Source organism: Nuphar pumila, chromosome 9 (assembly GCF_984573655.1).
Source record: "Nuphar pumila chromosome 9, dmNupPumi1.hap1.1, whole genome shotgun sequence".
NCBI lineage: Eukaryota > Viridiplantae > Streptophyta > Magnoliopsida > Nymphaeales > Nymphaeaceae > Nuphar > Nuphar pumila.
In genome coordinates this window covers 68479117-68504854 of record NC_143257.1, presented here as the reverse complement: position 1 = coordinate 68504854, position 25738 = coordinate 68479117, and the positions used below count along the sequence as shown (strand labels likewise).

Here is a 25738-nt window from a genome sequence, read left to right as displayed (position 1 = left end):
GAGAGAGCTTACAAGAATAAAAAATATACAAGGGGATCACCCCTATTTATACAAAAGGGAGAGGAGAGAATGGGAAGCAAAATGCCTCAAAAGGAGAGCCCAAAAGGGGGCTCCCATGGAGTCGTTGGGAGCCCCCAACGGTCACATTTGTGACCGTTGGGGGCTCCAACGACTCTATGGTTGGAGCCCCTTTTGGCTTTTAAGAAATACAAAAAATAAAATTAAAAAATAAGAAAAGAAAAAATACATTTTAACAAAAACTGAAAATAGTTGTTTTCTAAAACAACTATGTGAATTTACAAAAATACCCCTATCTGGTATTGATGTAATATATATATATAAGAGATACATTTTAACAATAAGAAGGGTCATACGTGCTCGAATTGTTATTAGCGATATATCACGACTTATCGGCCACCCACCGTGCTCATTCTTGCTCGATTTCGAGCCTTGGATGTTGTAGCTCCTCCATCGGCTGGTTCCAGTCCACGTGCTGCAACTTTATGCAGGGTGCTCCAACAAATTTTATGCAGGCTGCTACCATTGATACTCTCCTTCAATTGCAGTTCTCATGATCGAGGCACTCAATGCAGGCTTTGGACACCATAATTTTCAGCAGCAGCATCATAATCCTTTTGAAAATTCGTGGGTTGTGAATATGCACTCTTCATCTTTGGCAGTGTCTTCTACTACTTCGTCTCAGGGTTGGTTCATGGATTCAGGGGCAGCACATCACATTATCGGAGATCTATGTCACATGGGTGCGGGTGCGGCGCAATTTCAAAAATTTTGGACACGGGGACTCGGCTATATATATATATATATATATATATATATATATATATATATATATATATATATATATATATAAAAGACTCTGTCAAAGTTGTGCCCATTAGGGGACAGGTGATGAGTTGTGAAGCTTGATTCAGGGTTTTTTTCCTTACAGGAGGGCGGGGGGGGGGGGGCCCAGGCGCGGGTCCAGGGGGCCGCCCCTAGCGGGGGGTTATAAGGGGGCAGCGCTCCCCCCCCCCAAGAAATTTTTTTTAAAATTCTGTAGCCCAGAATTTATTTATTTTTAAAAAAAAATCCAAAAAATGAACCAAAATGACCCTGGGTGCGTTGACCGCACCCAGGGTCGGGTTGACCGAGTCCGAGCCGCACCCGTGTCGACGCAGGTGCCTCGACCTTGGAGCCGAGTCCGTGTGACATAGTCGAAGATTAAGGTACTCTCTCTCAGGCTGAGCCTTATCATGGTAGAGGGAGTTTGATTACGGGAGATGGAAAGCATCCCCACATCACGGGACTACCGTCATTCCTACTAGTAGAGAAACCCTTTCTTTGTCTAATACCTTGCATGTTCCCAATATTCAAAAAAATCTTATCTTTGTTTCTCACTTTGTCAGGATACTAATTCTTGTGTCTACTTTTCTTCGTCTTTTGTTCATGTGAAGGGAATCCACACAAATAAGACGCTCGCTAAGTGAAAAAGATACGGGAACTTATATGTCTTGAATGAAGCTCCGAAGTCCATGTCATCACTAGCCAGAAATTCATTGTTTGCATCATCATAAAGTCCAGAAGTTCACAAAGATGTCTATGTTTGGCACCGTAGATTAGGCCATTACAATTCTAGAGTTTCTTTGATCTTTATGTAATAAAGGATTGATTGATGTCAAAAAGAAAAACTTGTTTCTTCCACTTATTGTGTTAGTTGTCTTATCCGTAAGAGTCATGAACTTCCATTTTTTAGGTCGAATAAAAGAGGTTTTTTCCAATTTGAGCTTATTCATTTTGATGTTTGGGGGGCTTTCCCTGTTGTGTCTTCGTCTAAATCCAAATATTATGTAATTTTTGTGAATGATTTCACTCATTTCACTTGGATATATTTCTTAAAATCCAAGGATCAAGTTTTTTCTATTTTCTGTAGATTCAAGTAGTATGTCGAAACTTAGTTTTATCGAAAAAATCCTAGCCCTACGTAGCGATAGTGGTGGTGAATACATATCGAATGAACTAACACGATTTCTACATGATAATGGAATCCAGCGTGAGTTGAGTTGTCCCAACACTTCTCAACAAAATGGTGTTGCTGAACACAAACACCGACATATTATGGAGACGGCCCTGACCATCATATATGATGCTAATCTCAAGACAACCTTGGTGGAAATTCCTCCTACTTTCTTCTATATGAAATGCATCCTAATTACTCTTGGTTACGGGCATGGATGACGGTGCTTTGTTCATATTGATGATACGAGAGATAAGTTCTTTTAGGGCAATTAGGTGCCAATTTATCGGATATGATGATGAATACATGAGCTACAGATGCTTTGATCATGATAGAAATAAAATTATTATTCCACGTCATGTTGTTTTTCAAGAACATATGAGAAGAAATGGATCATTGCCCTCTAACAACATTTCGCTGCAGCCCTTCTTTCCACACAAAATACAGCATGCAACCCATAATGCGATTGCAGTTGAATCAATGTGCCAAGAAGGTCTGCCTATAACTCATGTGGTTCAGCCAGCCAAGCAGCCACCTTTTCCTTTCTTTCAACAAGTATACAGTAGAAGACAAACATCGCAGCCTACCACCCGGGGTGGACATGCTGCCCTGCATAGTGAATCAGCCAATCAATCAGTAACGTCCTCTGCTGATCTGATCCATGAGCAGGTTCCCTGTGAATCTGAAAATGTTTCAGCATCATCTCAGGGTCCTACTCATGTTGAACCAATTCTGCAGCAAAGTGTCTCTACACGCACGTCCAGCAAAATCTAACATCCTCCCGACATGTGGATTAGTTATGAAGCATTTTTCTTGGACTTTCGGGTTTATGCTACAACACTTGATATCATTCAAAAGCCGAGATCTTTTGCTGAAGCCAGTCGAAATCCACGATGGACAGAGGCTATGAATGAAGAACTTGCAGCTCTTCATGAATGTGGTATATGGGATATTGTCCCTAGGCCTGTAGATAAGAATGTCGTTGGATATCGCTAGGTGTATAAAATCAAACGAAAGTCTGATGGTAGCATTGAACGATTCAAAGCAAGGTTGGTAGTCAAAGGCTATACTCAAGAACATGGGTTGGATTTTGATGAAACATTCAGCCCAGTCGTTCGCATGGACACCATTCAAATCATTTTAACTCTAGCTTTCTCCAATGGATGGGACTTGTTTCAACTAGATGTCAAGAATGCTTTTCCCAATGGCGATCTGTATGAAGAGGTGTATATGGAGCACCCACCTGGATATCCTTAGGGAGACATGCACCTCATTGTGCTTAAGTTAAAGAAAGATATATATGACCTTAAGCAAGCATCGCCGGCCTGGTTTGATACAGTCAGCACTGTCGTTCACTCTCTTGGGTTTGAGCGAAGTTACTATGGCTATTCTTTGTTTGTCCACTGCGACAAATCAAATATCACTATTGTTTTGGTTTATGTGGATGGCATAATCATTATGAGTAGTAATGAAGCCAAGATTGCGCAACTGAAATCTATGCTCCATAGTCGATTTCACATGAAATATTTGGGTCTTCGATTCTTTCTGAGAGTGCAGGTTGACCAACAACCAGATCGTCTTGTCTTATCGCAGCACAAGTATGCTCGAGACGTCCTTCAACGTAGTGGTATGTTGGAATGCAAGCCCATAAACACTCTTATAGCTGCTCATACTCAACTAGGCAATCTATCCTCTGATAATGAAGACTTTCCGGAACCAGAAAAATATCGCAGCATTGTTGGAGCTGACTTTTACTCGACCAGACTTGGTTTGTTCGGTGAATCAAGTTTCACAGTTTATGCATAAGCCCCAAGTGAAACATATGAAGGCTGTAAAAGAATCCTCGGATACATCAAAGGTACTCTCTCAGATGGTCTTATATATGTCATACCATCTTATATATGTCATACCTGATTCAATAAGCTCCCAAGTATCCATTAAGATCATTGCATATTCTGAAGCTGACTGCGCTCATGACCCGATTACAAGACCAGTCACAGGTTATGGAGTATATCTAGTTCATATCTTATATTTTGGGTCAATCGCAAGCAAAAGACTGTTGCTTGTTCAAGAAATGAAGCAGAATATTGAGCCATGGCCACAGTCACTGCAAAAGTTGCATGGATCATCAGTTTGCGTCAACATAGCTCCAGCTCATCAATATATTGTGATAATATAAACACCCCAAATTTTCCTCATTCAGTCTCAGACACCCCCTTTTTATCAGTGAAAATTTTCATTTTACCCTTAGGTCACCTCAGATCTCCGTCGGTTAGGTTCGACCAAGCTCATTTTTGAATTCATAACAGTTAGAATGTCAGTCATTTCTAGCTCCCCTAAGCTCACGATGAGCGAATCCTATTCATTCCTGACCATTTCGGCTAAAATTAGTCCATTTCTCAAGAAATGAGCTCAATTCTAGCTCGAATTCTAGTCAATTGTTTCCAAGTCAGTTATTTTCAGTCAATCATGTTCCCCAGAATCTAACTTGAGCTCATCAGGAGTTCAAGTGGCTCGGTTCCAGTTCAAATTTCATTCCCACAATCTCGGAGCCCATTTTAGCTGAAATTGAGCTAACTCCAGTCGGCCTAGCTAGCGTTTGAGCTCCAAATTTAGTTTATCTCAGTATAACTGACTTCTATTTCAGCTCAAACCCAGTATGTTTCTGTCACTCACTTCACTCCAGTGTTCATTTCTCACCATTTTCCTGAGAATTGGGTCATTTCTCAGTCATTCAGTCTAAGAGGTTAGTCAAGTCAGTGTCTGTGTAGTTTCTGTGAGTTTTGAAACCCTAAAATTTTCAGTTCTAGTTAGTGTAAACCTCACTCCTTGAGTGTCATTTTTGCCCTGAGAGGCAAAATTATTTCTCAAAACATTTTGTCCAAAACTTCAATTCTATCAATCTATCAAACTTGTACAAGTGCAAATCTGGGCTCGGATCAATTCCTTTCCTGAAAACTTCAGCTATATTTGAGACCCAATCCACATTTGGATCGGATCCAATGTCGGATCTGAAATTCAATCATCAATTCTCATCCTCGAATGGGAATTCCCAATTCATTGTCTCTGCCAGGGGTCTGGGACTTCAAATCCCTCATCCTGGGTCTACATTTGGCATATCATTTCATGTCATTTCATATCATTTCATCGCATTTCATGTCATTGCATATCATTTTCGAGATCCAGCACTCTTGTTTTCAAAATATCAAATCCAGATTCGGTTTTAAAACTTCTCTTTCGAAATCAATTTCAAAAACCTGGGTTTTAAATCGACATTTGCCATTTGGCCAACCCCCAGGGCTTTACATTCCTTTATTTCAAAGTATTTTCCTTAGAAAAACGATCTGGATTCGGTTCAAACTTGATTTTTAATCATTCTTGATTTTCTCCAAGTGGGGCCCACCCTGCAGGGGGCACCAAACCCTAATTTTTCCATCTTTATTCGATTTTAGTCCATTTCCATGTTTTGTCTATTTCAAAAATACAAAAAAAGTTACAAATGTAGGTTTTTTTTTAAAGCTTTTTGAAAATCATGTTTTTAAACCCCTTTATTTTCACCTTTCTAAAATCGTTTTTGAAAAATCAAATGGGGCCCACACTAGGTGGCGCCACATTTGAAAGTGTTTAGGTTAGTTTAGGTTTAGTCAGTGTTTCAATTAAGTTAGAAGTTTGAAAAGTCAAAGCTTGATTGATTTTAAAACCCCATTTTTATTTTAAAGTTTTAACCTTGTTTTTAAACCTTTATTTAGGGTTTCAAAAACCAAATGTGGGCCCACATTAGGTGGCACCACATTTGAGAATTTTCAGAGTCTGATTAAGAGTCAATTAGGTTTAATTAGGATTAATTAGTTAGAGTTTTGTTTAGGTTAGAATTCCAAGGAAAAATCGCCCCTTTTAGTTTTGAATTTTTTTGAAACTCTTTAAAATAAATCCAACTCTCTTAATTAGGTTTTTTGAAAAAACTATAAATACCCACCATAGGGGGTCGACCAAGCCATCTCTCCCTCAACCCTCTCTCATGTCCTTCTTCCTCCTCAAGCTCCCTAGCGGCCTTCATTGCAGCCCAAGGTAAGCTCCCTTTTTTTCTTCTTCTTTTGTTTTTTTTATTTTTTTATTATTTCCACCATTGCCGCCCCCTTTTATGCATGTTTTTCTTTCTTTTTCGTTCAAGAAGCCATCCTCACGATTCAAGATGATGATCGCTGAGTGCTTAAGGTGTCTTACACGTTTTTTATCCATAAAAAATGTTTGCAATTCGTTTATTATGTTAAATGCCCGAAAAAAACCGAGATTCGACCTTTCTATAAGTCGAATCCCTCTTTTAATGGCTAAATCAAATTCGTGACCATGCTTCCCTAATTTTTCATTTTTGTTTCATGTTCATGTTTATTTTTATTATTTCATGCATTTAATCATGATTCATAGCCTTAGACGCATATTTTTATGATTTTTACATGCATAAATCAGAATATGTCATGATTAGGGTTTTATTTATGAGATATGCAATTCTGGTCGTCTAATAATGATGTTGTTTCGCCTATTTATGTTCGCAGTTTAAATCTGAATTTTTTATGATAGAATCATGCATATGTCCACGGTTTCCCATAAAAAAGTCAGATTTTTTTGAGGTCTGTAACCTTGTTTTCAAAAATCAAAGTCGAAACCTGTTTTCTGAACCGGGAAAACGCTGTGAAAATCTAGGAACATCTTTCCGAGGTCGTATCTCCCTCATCGGAGATCGTTTTTCAAATCCGTAAAAAGTGTCGTGTTCGTCAGAGTGTCTAGTTTATTCTGTAAAAATTTTATAAATTTCTACGGTCGATTTCTATTTTTCTTTATCCTGAAATCAAACCCTGTGTTTCTTAAATTGCCAGGCCGGTTCGAATCTTGGTCTGTCTTGCCGAAGCGAGTTCTCCCTAATTGGAGATGATCTCTTTGATCCGTAAAAAGGGTTGCTTCCGTCTATGTGTCTATTTTTCATGGTGTGATTTTTATAAATTTTCATCGTTGTTTTCTATTTTCTTGAAGCTCGAGACCAGTGTTTCTTGAACCTTCAGTCGCAGTTCATAGGCAAAGTCAACTTGCGCGGGTCATATCTCCTTAACCGAAAATCTTTTTCCCAATCCGTAAAAAGTCATGTCTTCATCTGCATGTCTACTGTCTTCTGTGAAATTTTCATAATTTTTTATTATGTTTTGCTACCTTTCTTTAAACTGAAACCGGGGTCTGTCTGTCTTGAACCGTTACATAGGCCGGAATCAAGTACGTATTGCCGGAACGATTTCTCCCTAACCGGAGATCGCATTCCAGATCTATAAAAGGGGTTTATTCAAATGTTTAGTTTCTTCCTGTTAAATTTCATAATTTTTTATTACTGTTTGATATCCGATTCTGGTCTGACATCATGACAGGTACGGAACTGCAAGTAAAATAGCATATTTTTTATCTTTTTATTTAATATTTATATTCAAAAAACCACAAAATATATTTTTTGATTGCATTTTATTTTTAGGGTTATTAGAAGTGTCCATGTCGATTTTTATGATTTTTAAAATTCATTTGAGGTGTTATTTAGTTATTTCATAAAAACAGGATACCTGCGGAGTTCCGGTTTAACCGGAACACTGGCAAATTTCCGCTTTTTTTTGCATATTTCATTATTCTCATCCCTTATTTTCGTGATTTTCGAGTTTGATCATCTTCATAATCATGTTAGGGTGTTCTCCACCCGATTGGGCATCGTTTTGAATCCGTTTGATCCCCGGATTAAGCGAATTACAAGAATCTTTTCTGAAAAACCCTGTTTTACAATAAATGTCAATTTGTAAGGGTATTTTGGTTATTTTTCTCTAAATTTCGAATTTTCAAGTTGTTTATTTTTATTATTTATTCAGTTATACATCATCCATTATGTTATTTAATGATTTTTCTTTCAGAGAAGCATGGAAAAGGCTTATATCCGAATAAATCCCTCAATTCCAGATATTATTGGATAAATCCTGAAAACCGACATTTGTCACTAACAAGTTTGTTAATTTTGCAGGGAAGCTCAAGATTGTATTTTTCTTTTTCTTTTTCTTTTTTTTCTTCACTTTTTTAATGATGTAAATTGTAATATTAAAATAAGAATTTACTTTCCTGCTTAGCTTAGGCTGCATTTGCATATAGTTTGATTTTGATATATAACTATTATGCTTGTTATTCATGCATATATTTTAAATTCACAATGGTCTACATGAATGGCACGTGCACTCGCTTCTAAGGAGTTAATAAACTCGGTGGAGTTCGTATTTGTGGTCATAGTCAGAATACGAACGATACCCAGATTTATCATCTTCTTTTAAGCCACAAACGGCCTAAACTCTTAGGCTATCTTCAGAAAACATTACATATTTTCAAAAAAATTTCTAAGTATTTTCCCTTTTAGAATTAAATAAGATATATTCAATATATATTCGTGGTCATAGTCAAGGATATATACCAAGTTTATTTCATCGAAATTCTATAAGGCACATAAATTCTTTTAAAAAGGATTTTCTCAAATTCTTCAAAAAAAAATTTCACAAACTGCATTCATGCATCATCTAGGTTTAGATTGCATCATGAAAGAGTTCACGAGGCCACACGCCCATCCCTTTTCCAATTCCATCTCGGAAAAAACGATTTTCTCAAAGTTATTATGAGTCCTTTTCCTCAAAATCCTTGGTTTTTCAAGAAATTTTCAATCTTTTCTAAGTCTAGTTCATGATTTTCCAAGCTATCTTTTCTTCAAAAAAATATTTTCCAAGTATAAAAAAAATGATTTTTCAATCATCCATTTTTCCAAGAATTTCCAAATATTCCAAGCATACATTATGTTTTCAATCTGCATTTTCCAAAGTTCATGATTTTTCGTGCATTTAGGAATAGAACCACGATTTAGACAGTTGAGTAAAGCAAAACACATGATTGATCCTTGGTTCGATTACCTTTGGTTATAGTGCTAGGAACGGTTGAACCTCGTACAGACAGGCGAGTCCCTTTTTCGCAAATTTTTTGAAACATAGGCAAGTTATTTTCAAAACTTTTTCAAATGTCAGTTTGACTTGCAAAAGTAAAATTTTGCAATGATAACAGATAATCATAATGGGCAGTTGTTATTTCTACAAATCTAGTACAACATGGCAAGATGAAACATACGGAGATAGACCAGCACTTTACCAAAGAGAAGATGGAGGCCAAAGAAATCCAACCGGTTTTTATCAAAGGAGAAGACCAAGTCGATGATCTTTTCACTATGGCCCTTACTGGACATCGACATTGGTATTTGAAGTCCACAATTTTGCATGTTAAGATTATACTAGATCCGAATCCAGATCCAAATCCGACTAAGGTTGTTTTATCCTTGTATTTATCCTATTGTAAAGGGGCAATATTGTAAACTACTTCACACTAATATAAAAAGAAAAAGATGCCACCCTAGATGGGTGAAGACGTCTATTAAGTTTTCCAGATTCTCTCTCTTCCTCTTTTCTTTCTTGTCTGTTTGTTTTGTTTGTGCAGGATACAACTTAAGTAGCATATTTCACAGTTATAGGAACACATGCATTTTGAACCACTCCATCTCAAGGGTATCTTTAAATGACTGAAACCAAAATGTTCAACAAGGTGTTTCTCGTTACAAACACCATCTAGTGGCATAAGCCAACTCTCTAAAGAATCTAGAAACAACCATTTACTCAGGAAACTCTTTTGGAATGAAGAAACTAAAAAAATAAACATACACAAAATATTTTTTTGATACTTTTGAAATGATTCAATGTAGAAAAAATCATAAAAAATAAAATTTAGGCCCTGTTTGGATCTATTTTACTTATTGTTACATATACAAATTTAAGCACATTTTATAAAGAATCTTGTCTTTACTTTTTAATTAAGTGAATGTTTGGATCACCAACTCTTCAACTTATAATGAAGAAAAAAGGATTAGTGGGTAGTGGTGATGATGGTGACGATAGATGGTGACGGTGATGATAGTTGTGGTAATGACAATGGTGATGATGGTTGTGGTGATGAAAATGGTAGCAACGGTGGTGGTGGTGGTGGTGGTGGTGGTGGTGGTGGTGGTGGTGGTGGCGGCGGTAATGGTAATCATGGTGGTGGCAATTGTGATGATAGTAATGGTGGTGAGGGTGAGGGTGATGGTAATGGTAGTGATCTATGTCACACGGACTCGGCTCCAAGGTCGCCGCACCCGCGTCGACATGCACCGACACGGGTGCGGACACGGGTGCGGCTCGGACTTGGTCAACCCGACCCTGGGTGTGGTCAACGCACCCAGGGTCATTTTGGTCCATTTTTTGGAAAAAAAAAATTGAAATTTTTTTTTTAAAAAATTTCTGGGCTACAGCTGTAAGGAAAAAAACCCATCACAACTAAAAAACCTGTACACTTTCAAGTTTTAAGTACAGAATGGGCACAACTCAAGTTTTTGTGGTTTTTTCCTGTATGAAGAAAGTGAATTATTACAGTGTATGAAAAAAGTGCCCAAAAGTGAATTATTCCTGTATGAAGAAAGTGTACAGAATGCCTTCACAACTCATCACCTGTCCCCTAATGGGCACAACTTTGACCGAGTCTTATATATATATATATATATATATTTTTTAATATATATATAGCCGAGTCCCCGTGTCCAAAATTTTTGAAATTGTGCCGCACCCGTGTCGCACCCGCACCCGCACCCGCACCCATGTGACATAGGTAGTGATGACAATGGTGATGGATATTGGTGGTAGTAATGGTGATGATAGTAATGGTGGCGATGGATGGTTGTGGCGGCGGTAATGGTGATGATGGTGGTGGTAATGGTGGAGAAGTGGTGATGGTGATGGTGATGGTGGAGAAGTGGTGGTGGTGATGGTGGGAAAGTGGTAGTGATGGTGGGCATGATGGGGGTGGAATGGAAGAAAATAAGTTGTAAAAAAAAAGGTCCACCTATTTTTGAAAAGGGGTGAAATTTATAAAATGTTATTAAAAAAATAAAAGTAAAAGATCCAAACACCAAAACTTGCTATTTAAAATAAGCATAAATGACATGGAGCAACTTATAAAGTGATCCAAACAGGGTGTAATAAGAAGTTGTCACCCACTTAAAAATGTGCAATAACATATGATGTTTCAACAATAACAGCACCCCATAAAACAATCTTAAAATCACTTCACAAAACTCTTATAAGAGTATCATGATATCTTCAAAATATTCAAGATGTTTGTGGCTATGAATCTTTCTTAATCACCATGGAAGTCCATGCAAAGAACCAATTTGGTAATGGATGAAACCCAACTAGGTGACAGCCCTAATTGGTCTTACAATGCCAAAGTTAATTGGGTCTTGCCACAACATAAACACAAGACCAAAAATTAGGCATAACAGCGTTCTAAAAGGAAACACTGAGAAACATGGTTGAAATAAATGTATATTCCAAACTCTGAAAACATGGGTAAAAATGTTCTGGCTAGCAAAATAATAATAGATATGACAAAATAAATAATAAATATCATATCAATTTCAGATCTAGATTTAAAAAAAAAAGCAGTAGAAGGAAAATAAACAAATATAAGCATGCAGCAACAACAATGAAAAAACATAATAAATAACACAAGTTTTACCTGGAGGCCCCAGCTGATGATGTTTGCCCTGATGGGCGAGTATAATATCCACCATCAAAAGCAAAGTAAGGGGAACAATATGAAGCTCCTAGAGCTCCAGCAGCACCAGCAGCGCCAGCCAGAACAGGTAACCTGAGACAAAAATGGAATTTACATTACCATCCATTTTTCACTGAGGTAGACCACAAACTTGATCCCTAAAAGCTAGGTGCATTTTAAAAAACAACACAAGGGAATCTTGGATACGTTTCAGCAAATTAGAAGGCAATTCCTAAAGTAGTTGTTTTGGCTACCTTAATATTGTCTACTATGATTATCTCTGTCACAGGGATTCGGCTAGCAGGGTGCCGCACCCGCGTCGACGCGACTCAACGCGGGTGCGGGTGCGGCACCGGGTGCGGTCAACCCATTCTTGGGTGCGTTGACCACACCCAGGGTCATTTTGGTCTATTTTTTTGGATTTTTTTTTTTTAAAAATTGCCCTACGAAATGGGCTGCGGAATTTAAAAAAAAAATTCTGATGACAGCTGCTTGTTGCTGCTGCTCTTGTTTTATAAAGGGGCACTTGTGTCCACAACATCTGACGAGCTTTGTTGGCATCCCATGCTATTCCTGCCTCCAAAAAATTAATTTGCAGTGTTGGAAAACATACTGTTAACTTGGAAATGATGATCCATCTTCCTCAAAAATTAAAAGCAAAATTCAAGAGCCTTTTGAAGTCTTTATCCTTCAACCATCCAGATCCTTCTTCGTCAAGGATTTTCTCGCTCCATAATAAATGATAATGGTGGTGGTAGCCTTGGTGGCTATTAGTATTCACTTTTCTCCTGACGAGATGGGTGCTCTAGCCATAGCCTTGTGTAGACCTCTCTTTTTCACATGTCAAATCCAATAAATTTCTTTTAGCTGTCATATGTGTGCAATTGTATATAAAATGAAATTTGAAGAACCCTAGGCAATGGCGTGGCAGTGGAGCCGTAGGCCTCGTGAAGACTCTCTCTCCAACAAATCACATCAAACCTTTCACTTATATTTTTTTTCGTGAAGACCAGGGAGTTTCAGACATGTTGAATCATGACAGTCAGCAGAACGCAGCAGGCTGGGTCAGATTGCCAATCCTTTCGGTTCATCAATTTTGTCCCGTTGTGCCAAAGTACACAACAAGTAGAACGTGGGTAACAAGTCTTCAAACAAACACACCAGCAAAAAAAAAAACTGGACCCCCGACCCGCGCTTGGAGAATCCCCAGACCCCCTTCTATATATATATATATATATATATATATATATATATATATATATATATATATATATATATATATATATATACATTTTTGCCCCTGCCGCACCCGGGTTTTTTGGAAGTGTCGAATCCCCACACCCATGTGACATAGATGATTATTTACATCTCATACACAAAACATGCAACAAAATATAACAATTCCAAATTAAATCCTATAGCTAGATCACTATGAAACCATCAAGCATTATATCATGCACATGCCGATAATCCAAATAGGGGCATTTGAATACCACAGTTCTCAGAACCGTCCATTGATTTGCATGGATTTCATACTCAATTTTTAATGGAGAACAAAAATAAAATATTGCCCAGTCCAGCTTGACCAATGTTGAAGGTCCAATTTAAATCCATATTTAGTAAGAAAAAAAAACTCAGACCATGTGAACAAAATTTGTATCTTGGGCTAGGCCACTGGCAAAGCCATGAAGGAAGAAATACCAGATTATTTTCAAAATACATGCACATCCCATGGCATCAGTAAGCTACAGAATTGGCTAGCCCCAACTTTGTGTAGGCTTCAGTTAAATTCAATCTCAAGTAGAGTTTGTGGAAAGGCCCTCGAACCAGCCTCACTAAAAATAAGATCTAGGCTTCAGACTACACAAAAGCATATGAAGGGGCAGTAAAGAAAGAGGAATGAGACCCTACAACAACACCTTCATGTTTTTACATATACACACATCTCAACAACTTTGGTCCAAGCTTCTGTAATGAAATAGCAGAAAATACAAAAACAATGTCACTAAGGGCTTTACAAGATTACGATCATAAAAATGCATAAGCACAAACCAATGCCACTAAGGGCTTACAAGATCGCAATCACAATGTGCACAAGCACAAGTCCACTATAGGACAAAATAATAGCCAACAAGGGACAAAACAATCACTAAGTGCATATAAAACATTAAGGAACTAAATAGAAAAACACAAGATGTAAAAAATATTAATCTTTACAACGACAACAATAACAACTACGCCTTCATCCCAAAACAATTGGGGTCGGCGATATGAACCAAAAAAGAAAATCATTTTGGGTCTTCCACATGAATCCTTCTCCTCCAATCATTTATATCCAATGCCATGTCCTCGGTGAGGTTCAAAGCATTCATATCATTTCCTATCATCTCCATCCAAGTCTTCTTAGGCCTACCCCGACTTCTTTTAACTAATATATTTTTCCATTTTTCCATCCTTCTAACTGGAGCATCTTATTTTCAATGGATGCAACGCCTACCTGCTTACGTATCTCGTTTCGAATCTTATCTTTTATTGTATTTCCACACATCCATCTAAGCATACGCATCTCAGCTACACTCATTTTTTGAATATGATGTCTCTTGGCAGCCCAACATTCCGTACCATATAGTAAAGCGGGTCTAATTGTCGTCCTATAAAACTTTCCCTTCAACCGCAATGGCATTCTACGATCGCACAACACTCCAGTTGCACTTTTTCATTTCATCCACTCAACCTTTATCCTATGATTTACATCTCCATCAATTTCTCCATACTTTTGAATGATAGATCTCAAATATTTGAAACCGTCATCCACCGGTATTTCTTGCTCACCAAGCTTCACTACACTCTTAGCACTACTTCGTTGCTTACTAAATCGACATTCCATATATTTTGTCTTACTCTTACTCAACTTAAAACATCTTGCTTCCAATGTTTGTCTCCATAATTCTAACTTAGCATTAACCTCAGCTCTAGACTCATCAATCAAAACAATATCATCAGCAAACAACATTACCACGACACATTTTCTTGAATTGATCTTGTAAGCTCATCCATCACTGTAGCAAATAGGAAAGGGCTTAATGCAGATCCTTGAGTATAAATGATTCAGAAAAGCATTAGTTACAAGAGAGTGGTTCAACCTTTATTTATACACAAAGGGAGAGCATGGGGCTCTATTGAGGAGCTCCCAATGGTCACAAATGTAACCATTGGGGAGCTCCCAACGACTCTATGGCCTTTGAAACATAGAGCCCATGCTCTTTACAAAAAAGACATTAAATAAAAAGATAAAAAAATAAATAAGAGAAAAATTGTTCCTAATGAACAGTATTGTTACACGAGTAAAATAACAAAAATACCCCTAAAGGGTATTTACCTATTACATCATTATATATATATATATGAAACAAATATGTGTGCATGACAATATATATATATATGTAAAACTTAACACCTCCCCTCAAACTTACGGTAAAATATACCGAAAGTTTGGAAATACAACAAAGATTCAATGAGAAAGCTTCAAATCCCAAGTGTCTTCAATGAAAATCTCCATCTTTAGGACATATTAGAGAGTTTTGCAAATACAAGTCTTTAAATGTTTTTTATTGGTGATCATCTGCAATCGCCTTCATCGGCTATCTTCATCTTTATGATGCATCGAAGATATTCTTTTCTCAGTCCATCGCATCTTTAAGAACATGTAGAGAAAACAAAACACAGGTTTCAACTACAAAAAGAAGTTATTCTAACCAAATAGTTATGAAGTTTTAAAACAAATATATATATATATATATATATATATATTTTGAACAACAATAACATTTAAGGAAAATTTTTTAATCAAAGTGTTGATAATTTTTACAAATATTAGACAACCATTAAGAAAGACAGTAAAAGCATACTTCAAAAGAGAAATTTTTATTAAATCAAATTTAGACAATCATAAACTCAAAATCAATATATTTTTCAAGAAAACATAAATATTGATGATAATAGAACTTAATCACTAAAAAACATATCAATTATCAAGAAGAGATAAACAATGATGTATTGGTAATATTTCAAATTTTTAAAAAATCTCTTTAATTAAAACAAATCATCAATTTATACTAAAAACGACATGCATATAAAGTATAACACTAAAAAAATAACCCTCAAGAAAAGAGGAGTTAATTAAATTTATGCATGCAACAATGTCAACAAGATAATCAATATGAAACACACATATATATCCAATACGCAATTAAAGCATATTTAATACACATAAGACGACAATAAAAATAACTATTTTTATCAATAAAATGCATGATTGTAATATAAAGAATCAAATAGCCTTCAATTACGAACAAAAAAATGTCCATCAATATCAAGTGAACAACACTCAAGTGTTTTTGTAAGGAACACACTCTCAACACCCACAAAGGGAAACACACAAGAAGGCTCACAATATAAACAATAAGATTTTTATTAAATATCATAAGTATGCAAAATCCATGAAATTTTTATCAATAAACATTTTTCCCTGTATAAGGAAACGCATGTAGAAAACATTTTGAAATTTCATGGAGAGATTCTAAAAAAACTCTTATAACAAAGGGAATGATACTTGCAAATTAACACTAATTTGCGAAAAATACAAAGAGATTTAAATTCTCATAAATATCAAGAAGTGATATTTTGCAAATTTCAACAATAGTTTGACCACCACAAGCAATTACCCCACGAAGCCTCCAAACCTCAAACATCAAGTGTATCAGCGACTAGAAGAAGAGCATAATCATCATGCCATTAAAGGGCCAAAGACACACACGAAGGTGTGTATAAACATCTCTTGTTTACATATAATGACACTTAAAAACAAGTGTACCATAGACTAAAACAAGAGCATAATGCCAACGATAGGCTAAAATCACACGCAAATCACATACGAAGGTGTGAATAAACATTTCTTGTCTACATATAATGTCACTAAAAAATCAAGTGTATCAACAAATTAAGAGTATAATGCCAACGAAGGGCTAAAATCACACACGAAGGTGTGAATAAACATCTCTTGTCTACGCACAATGACACTAAAAAATCAAGTATATCAACGACTAGATCAAGAGTATAATGCCAACGATAAGCTAAAATCACACGCTAAGTGAATAAACATCTTTTTGTCTACGTATAATGACACTCAAAAATCAAGTGTATCAGCGACTAGATCAAGAGTATAATCACAATGCCAACAATGGGCTAAAAATACACACGAAGGTGTGAACAAACATCTCTTGTCTACATATAATGACACTTAGATAAGAGGCATAATAGGAGGAAACACAAAAGAGAGCTTGTAACGAAAACACACTAATATTATCAATAAAAATATCAATATTAATCATCTTTCAAAACACCATGGTTTCAAAAATAGATAGTCATCACAGATAAACAGAGTTACGTGTATCCATAATAACAATGGTCATACAACAAATGAGTGATACAACACACTCAGATCCAGAGATCAAACAACTGTCAGTTAGAGCCAAACCATAAGTTGACAATCTAAACTGACATAAAGTGAGGTGCCCACAACTCACCCTAACAACATCTTTGAATAAAAAATAACAATACAACAACAACAACTACGCCTTCATCCCAAAACAATTGGGGTCGGCGATATGAACCAACAAAGAAAATCATTATGGATCTTCCACATGAATCCTTCTTCTCCATTCATTTCTATCCAATGACATGTCCTCGGTGAGGTTCAAAGCATTCATATCCTTTCTTATCACCTCCATCCATGTCTTCCTAGGCTTACCCTGACCTCTTTTAACTAATATATTTTCCCATTTCTCCATCCTTCTAACTGGAGCATCATTAGGCCTTCGTCGAATATGTCCAAACCACCGTAAACGATTCTCTCTCATCTTATTTTCAATGGGTGCAACGCCTACCTTCTTACGTATCTCCTCGTTCCGAATCTTATCTTTTATTGTATTTCCACGCATCTATCTCAGCATACGCATCTCAGCTACACTCATTCTATGATGCATCATATAGAATTCTATGATGGACACAACAAATGCCCTAAGAAGGCAATAAAATACTCATGAAAATCATTTTTCAAACAAGTGAGTTCAAATATAAGAACCGATTTGAAAAAAATGAAGTTTCAAATAAAGTCAAATAACGATAATTGAAAAACTTAGACTGAATATAGTGTAATATATAGTGCAATCATATGCACATGCAATCATATGCATCATTAATATAAGCAAGCTATAAAGAGAGATAGCTCAATCTATATTACAATTCTACTAAGAGACAATCAATGCCATTAAAGAGGACCAAAACATATATAGAGATTTTCAAAGTACCATACAAAAAATCAAGTGCATACACAAGTACAACTAATCATAGATTCTCACAAAGAGATCAAAAGAACTCATGTATATGAGTAACTTAAAGCCACATGTCTTATACAAAAGACATGTATAGGAACAAATTTAAGCATTTATGCAAGTGATAAATTTAAGGCATTAAGGGCATAATATAAAAATTTATATTTTATAAATAACAAGTATGCAATGAAGCAAGAGTCTTTAATCAAGAACACACATGTCCACTAAAGATCTAAGTGGACAAACACGTCCATCAATAATGAACAAGTACTAAATTGAATTATGAGAGAAACACATATAACTTTCAAAAGAATTTTCTCATGATTCTCAACTTAATATTTTATTAAAAACTAAGTATGCAACACAATATTTAAATCCTATGCAAAGCATGTAAAATAATGTCATGAAACCAATAACATAATCATAAGTACCACAAAATGGATCAACAACATAAACACCTAATATCATAACTATTGTCTCACAAAAGACCCATAAAAGACATTTATTAAAGTGAATGACTTCCCATAAGAAATTATATTCAATACAATCATATGTGCATAAGTATCAAATATCAATAAAATTTATTTTATAAGCTAGATCATAATTTTTAACACTTCATATGTTACTTTTAATACACCAAGAGTAAAGAGAAATATTAAACACAAGTTTAAGCAAAATTTTATAAAATTATACTTGTGAAATACATACATCATTATTTTGAAATATCTCAAATTATTTTAAAATATATAACAATTTATCAAAAAAACAAAACAAAACAAAGTTCAACAATACAAACATGATTTGCAATTTTTAATCATGATTTGTTCAAATAAAGCATGTTTTGAAAAAATTAAGATTCAAACATGATTTCAAAACATACATATATCTAATTTCTCAAAAATAAACAAATAAGTCTTACAAGATATTTAATAAAAAAATAAGTCCAACGATGATTAAAAAACCATTTAAAGAGATTTTTTTTAATAATAATAACAAATATATGTGTATATATATATATATTTAACGATAAAGAGAATAAGTGTTTTCTCATGCATAATGCATGGAATAGATAACATAAGAAATTCTTAAAAATATAAGATACATACTGGGTCTATATTTCCCTTGAATCTAAGCCACACAATGATCATAAATCCTTCACGAAGCACGAACTCGAACCAAAAAATCTCAAGACCCAAAAGAGGCAAAATGCCAAGAATAATTTCTTGACTCTGATACCATGTAATGAAATAGCAGAAAATACAAAAACAATGCCACTAAGGGCTTTACAAGATTACAATCACAAAAGTGCATAAGCACAAACCAATGCCACTAAGGGCTTACAAGATCGCAATCACAATGTTCACAAAAACAAGTCCACTATAGGACAAAACAATAGCCAACAAGGGACAACACAAGCACTAAGTGCATATAAAACATTAAGGAACTAAATAGAAAAATACAAAATGTAAAAAATATTCATTTTTATTGAGCATAAATGCTTAAGAGAAGCATTAGTTACAAGAGAGGGGTTAAACCCCTATTTATACACAAAGGGAGAGCATGGGGCTCTATTGGGGAGCTCCCAATAAAGTGGTTGGGAGCTCCCAACGGTGGGGAGCCCCCAACGACTCTATGGTCTTTTGACCGTAGAGCCCATGCTCTTTACAAAAAGGACATTAAATAAAAAGATAAAAAAAAAAAAGATAATAAATAAATAAGAGAAAAAGTGTTCCTAATAAACAGTATTGTTACACGATTAAAATGACAAAAATACCCCTAGAAGGTATTTACCTATTACATCATTATATATGTATGACAATATGAAACAAATGTATGTATGACAATACATATATATATATGAATATATATGTATATATGTACAATATGAAACAAATGTATGTATGACAATATATATATATATACAACTTAACAGCTTCGAGAAAATTCAGAAAAAAAAGAGCCCTTCTAAAGCTCAGTAACTGGACATAAGGTCATCTGGCAAGCAGCAAAGTAATTTAAAGCCCAGTTCACATGCAAAATGCATCAAGAGAGCCTCAAAGTAAAAAATGAGGAAAAGGAAAAGGAAATGAAGGAGCCAGACCGGTCTTCCAGGATGAACTAGTGAATGATGCTTTCCATGCATTTGGGTTTTTCTAATGTAAACCCAACATAATCTGTTCATAATGCTAAATCATGCTTCATATTTCATAACACCAGCTTTTGTCCAAATGTATATACAAATTGCATCCTTGAAGGACATATATTTACTGCAATCGTGCTAGCATGTGTACACACACACACACACACACACACACACACACACACACACACACACACACACACACACACACAGATATGGATAAATTGAGTATGAAATAGAAAAAGATTGCAGAAACATGAATACCATGTCATCTCAGAATTTCCAAATCCTGCTTGTGGTTGTGCTACATATCCAGGGAATGCCATGCCAACAGCAGGAACTCCAAGACCACCATGATGCTGAGCTCCAAATTGCATAACTAAAGATCCAGAAATTAAATTAGAGGAACTTTCACCATTTGTTAAACAAATGAAAAGGAAACTTGATTGAGCACATAAATACTTGATGCATCTGAGCTTATCAAATGTTATCATTTGCATATAAATCAAGAAGGGAAGGAATAAAAAAATGGCATTCAATTGCAAAATGCAGGTAGCCAGCAATCATAACAAAAAAGCAACCACACCCAATTTTCGAAGCAATAGTGGAATGCAGTGATCATAAATTTTTAACAATAAAGAGATAATATTCAACCGACCATCTTCTGCAATGCAAGCATTTGTTATTCAAAAAAGTCAATCGAGAATTGGTTGTTCTGTCTGTGACTTTCCCACAACTGGGTGGTCATAGACCTTGACCACAAAATGTCATAATAGACTTCTTATTGCTATTAGCATCAATTACAAATAAGTCTAATATTCCAATTCTAGTCCTGCTTTTTGAACACAGAATTGTACTTCTGACTGTAATGGTTACTCAGTAAATATGATGACATCATTTAGAGCCTCTAAACTTAGAGGTATATAAAGCACCCATTGTGCACCTCTTGCACTTGCTCTCAACAAAGAGTACTGAACCACTGGTTTGAAAGACTCTCTAAGCAATGCACTCACTAAGCTAAGCACTCTATTCTTTCTCTGCTAACTGTAACGAGAGATGAAAGATAGGATTTGGCAACCTAACAAGCTTACTGCTACTTGCTTACCAATAATTGATTGAGAGACGAAAGAGAGAGATTACACATCTCAAATGCCGAACAAATCCAATAGTCAAACTCAGAACTAACAGCATGCAGCATTTAAGTGGAAGAATGCATGAAATAAACCATTGCTCAGGACACAAAAATAAATCTTAGAAAAGGTTCATGAAAGAAGCTTTACCTGGCAAAAGTGCAGGAGTCGGAGTAAAGTTTTGATCACCACGGCCAACGGCTGATGCACTTGCAGCTCCAATAACTTGTGCACCACTGTACAGGAAAGATCCCTTTCCACTTCCTTGAGTAGCAACTTTTCCTGTCCCAACCAAATCAGACTTAGACTTACTGGATCCTGGGGGAAATTCCACTTCACCAACTTCAGGCAGGCTTGTAACAGATTGACCTTGAGGAGCAGATGATGATTCCTGAGGTCCACCTCGTGGACGCTGGCTCAACTGCTGAGCTGAAGACCTTATAGTTGATCGACTTTGAACTGACCTTTGCTGAGCAGCAACTGGTGCTTGGGGAGAAACTCTGGCCATTGGGCTTGCAGATGGAGTGAACTGATAATTCATCGGCCCAGTGGCTGCCAACCCTCTTCCCTGAACCTTGGGTTGAGGAGACTGAGCAGCACCAACAGATGAAGAAGATCCAGATGTTTGTATTTGAACATTAGCCAATGCCTTCCCGATAACAGGACGCATGGCCTGTTCAACATAAAGTCTATCCTGCCCAGTAGGATCAACAACTGCCTTTCCACGTACTGACAAATTAGAGTTTGAACCCTTGATATTTTCATCTGTGGAGGTAGAACTTGGTATGCTTCTTACAGTATTTCCATCTTGCAGGTCCCTTCTCTGGGTAGCAGAAATATCTTGACCAGATGACCCAGATGGATAGAAGGGAGCAGAAGCAAAGTTTAAACTCGAGGCAAAAACATGTTTACGAGGAGGTACTGGCTCAGATTGCAAAGTAGTAGTACCTGAGGATGATCTCCCTCCACTGGTACTTGTAACCGTATCATTAGATTTTGTAGGCCTGAGAAAAGTAATTTAACAATCACAGCATAAAAAATGGCAGCCATATCTAACACTTGACTATATTAACCCGCAAAAGGAAAACAATTTATAGTGCTCACTGCTTATCATGTGATGGCAGGGTATCAGCATTATGCTTTGCGGCGTCATACCTCCTTGGCCCTCTGCCTTTAACACTCCTCTGTGGTTGATTTGGAGTCCTGTCAATCTTATTCTCGTCGTAGTTTCTAGATCTGTTCCCTCTTGTGAAGCCCAGTTCTGTGCCCCTAGTTTTACCACGCCCTCTAAAATTCCCTCTGGAACCTCTTCTTTTCTACAAAAGTAAAACGAATCAGTTTTGATTTCCAGCTAGAAGCAATGCCATAAGAGCTTGAATGTAAATTGTGTTTTCACAAAAAAAAAAAAAAACTGCCTTCTCATAGACAAAAAAAAACAATGCACCCATTGGTTGGAAACAAAAAAAGGGATTATCCTAGTAATGTTACTGCTAGAAAATCCACAGTAAATTACCTCATTGTATTGCTCCTCTTTCAAATTCATTTTCTCAAACCTATCATGCACCCATGCTCGTTCATCCTTAGATTCCCATAGCTTTCGTCCACCAGGAATATGCCTGCATATGTTATAAGTATCCACTCAAGCACTATATAAGAAAAAAAACCTTACCCGCAGTACACAAGGGCCTCTGAAGACAAAGTCACCAAAAAAAACTTCACAACAATCATTTATCGTTCAGTAACAAACTAGGTTCTACTCCATCAAATGGCCGCGGGAAACAAATCCCCAGAAAACAAAAGCAATATTCAATGATAAAGGGGCGAAACCTTTGTAGGATGTTTGGATGCAAACATCTATGCAGGAAGTGGATAACGTTGGATATTTCATTGAGCTCAATGGTATCCCACCTTAACACACTTTTCTGAATAGGCTGCATCCAAACACCCCAAAGGTTTACACTTACATGTACGCTTAATAACACATAATCCTGACGACTATCATGATAACTATATCAAATGGCACGACTCAAAATCAAATAGAACAAGAGAGTTAAGTTAAAGGTAACAAGACTTAGAACGTGAATGATGTGGTCCAGATAATACTCATAATTTATACGTCAAAGTTTTCAAATGTCACTAGAAGGCGCTCTTATTTTGGGAGGAAAAAAAACCGTTAGTCCAAACTGCAAAGCTGGCCTGGATTTGATTCCAGTAAAAAAGGACGAAGGCAGAAGATAAGATGGCCAAAAGTTGAAAATTTGTGTTGGGGTTGTGTAGCACTAAACTTGGCAGAGCTCCAGCTTCGTTTCTTACAACACCCCTTTAATTCCTTTCCATTTCGTGTTGATAGCATAATAAGATGGATGTTGCTTTTCCTAACTCCATCATTAAGGCAGTTTCAACCGTACCAGTGTCAATCCCAAGCTTGGATAAAGGATGAGGATAGTCACAAGTGGCAACCAGCCTTGAAACTTTAACCACATCCTAAGAACACGATTCCGTCTTTTCCATCATACAATTCGAAACATACAAGTGTCCTGTGAACCCTAGATAGATGTGTATTCTAAGTTAACATCACCAAAAAAACAAGAACAACTGGATGAATAAGCAAGCCTTTATCGAGTTGGCATGAGGCAAATGAAGAAAAAAACACAAACAGTAAAAATTCAAGAAAAAAAACATGAGTAACTCCAAGTAGAAAAGAATCAGATTTCTCAACATCCGATACTATATCCGTTGGAGCTAATAACAATTCAAGAGGAAGGTTCGCGGATTTGAGGAATAAAGATAAAAAAGTGGCAACTTTTTTAGGGTAATCAGCAAGAAGAGAGATAAACACCTGCGGTGGGCACCGCCATTGTCACGAAGTCGATCGTCGTGCATGTAGAAAGTCCCTGCAGTCGGCACTGCAAACGGTTCGCTCTCCTTCTTCTCCTCAGGCGAAGCTGCTGTCCGATTCTTCGCTTGAAAATCTGGCGCTGCAGGTGTGGTTTCAGTCTCCCGGGCTCGAGATCCCCTCTCGCCTGCCTCACCAACCACCGTTGGCACCACCTCAACCACGCTTTCGCGAACATCGAACCCTTCCCCGACATCCTCTTCCATCAACTCCTCATCTTCATCTTCCTCCCCCTTCCCCTCCAACTCCACTTCCTCTTCCTCTTCCTCCTCATACGCCGGCGGCCTGCCTTCCCCCTCAGAATCCCCATCAGATCCGATCACCACCCGCCTATCCCTCCGCTGACGAACCTCATCCACCTCCCCGTCTTCATCGTCACTCGCCTCCCTCCGCCGAAGCGATAACGGCACCACCGCCTCGGGATCACTCTCATACTCGCCTTCATCGTCGTCCTCCACAGGCTTCCCGGCCGGCTTCGGCGACAATTCCGGCTCGCCTCCCTCCATTGCCATCGCTCCTCCCAACCCAAAACCCCGCAAAAAATTCGAAATTCCTCCGCAAGAAGAAAAACTCTAAATTTTTCAACGCTCTATCCCAATGATCAGGCCTCGCGTCGAAATAAATCCCTAAATTCTCACGCCGAATCCACCGCAGAGAAGTGAGAAGAGGAAGAGAAAACCCGAACTTTTCCGGCGTCAGATCGTACGACCGATTCTCCCCCGGTGACGATACCGATGGAGTTGGGTGAGGATCCGGATCGATCGCCCCCCTTCAGATGCAAGGTTTCTGCAAACAAAATCTAGAAAACAGAGGCGTTCTCGGTCCTTCTCTCTACATATAAAAAGAGCGGCAGCCAATGGTTCTCCCGGAAATTTCAGGATTATCTAGGGATTTGATAATCGGGAATTTAGATTAATTGCTTGATTAGATTTGTACTATCGGACCGCTTGCATTAGATTTTCCAGGTAGGTGAGTAATACCAGCAAAAATTTTGATAATTATTTAAATAAATAAAAATAATTTATTATCTTAAAAATAGCTTTTATTTATTTAAATATGCACATCAATTATAAATTAGGTGGTACATTGGTTCAAAATGAAATTTGAAGTGAATTAAAATTTTATCTAAAGATAAAATAGAATTTAAATTTAATTCAGAGTTAAAATCATGTAAATTAGAATTTAAATTTAATTTAGATGTTTATAACTCTTGTGACTTTTTAGAGCATCTTAATAAATAAAATAATATTAATAAAAAATTTTACATGAAAGGAATGTAAAAATGAAGATTAATCTAGGTTGAATTTTAGAAGATATGTTAGTAAGAATTAAAATTGATTTTAGTAAAATTTGTGCTCAAAATCAAATTTATGAAAATTTAAAATTTTATTAGAATAATTGACAAGTTTCGTCGAAACAAAGTCGAATAGGATTTTAGATGAATTTAGGTTTAATTTGATATGCATGTAATGTAAT

At 36.6% G+C, this 25738-nt stretch overlaps 1 protein-coding gene across 9 annotated transcripts in view; it reads right to left on the bottom strand.

Annotated features, from left to right (window-relative positions):
• The window catches only part of LOC149828625 (protein MLN51 homolog), a 74477-nt gene extending 49288 nt beyond the window's left edge, over window positions 1-25189 (bottom strand). For 4 of the 9 annotated variants that reach the window (XM_090016918.1, XM_090016921.1, XM_090016917.1 and 1 more), the window contains exons 1-6: window positions 24206-25188; window positions 22880-22982; window positions 22471-22682; window positions 21517-22370; window positions 20501-20615; window positions 11666-11797 (exon numbers count right to left, since the gene is read on the bottom strand). In XM_090016918.1, the coding sequence (XP_089873044.1) occupies window positions 11666-11797; window positions 20501-20615; window positions 21517-22370; window positions 22471-22682; window positions 22880-22982; window positions 24206-24774 (1985 nt within the window). In that variant the 5' untranslated portion in view covers window positions 24775-25188. Of the gene's footprint in view, window positions 1-11568; window positions 11798-20500; window positions 20616-21516; window positions 22371-22470; window positions 22683-22879; window positions 22983-24205 lie in introns of those variants that run through there. The other 5 variants (XM_090016923.1, XM_090016924.1, XM_090016916.1 and 2 more) reach the window with 5 other exon arrangements.
• Between the last annotated feature and the right edge of the window lie 549 nt (window positions 25190-25738).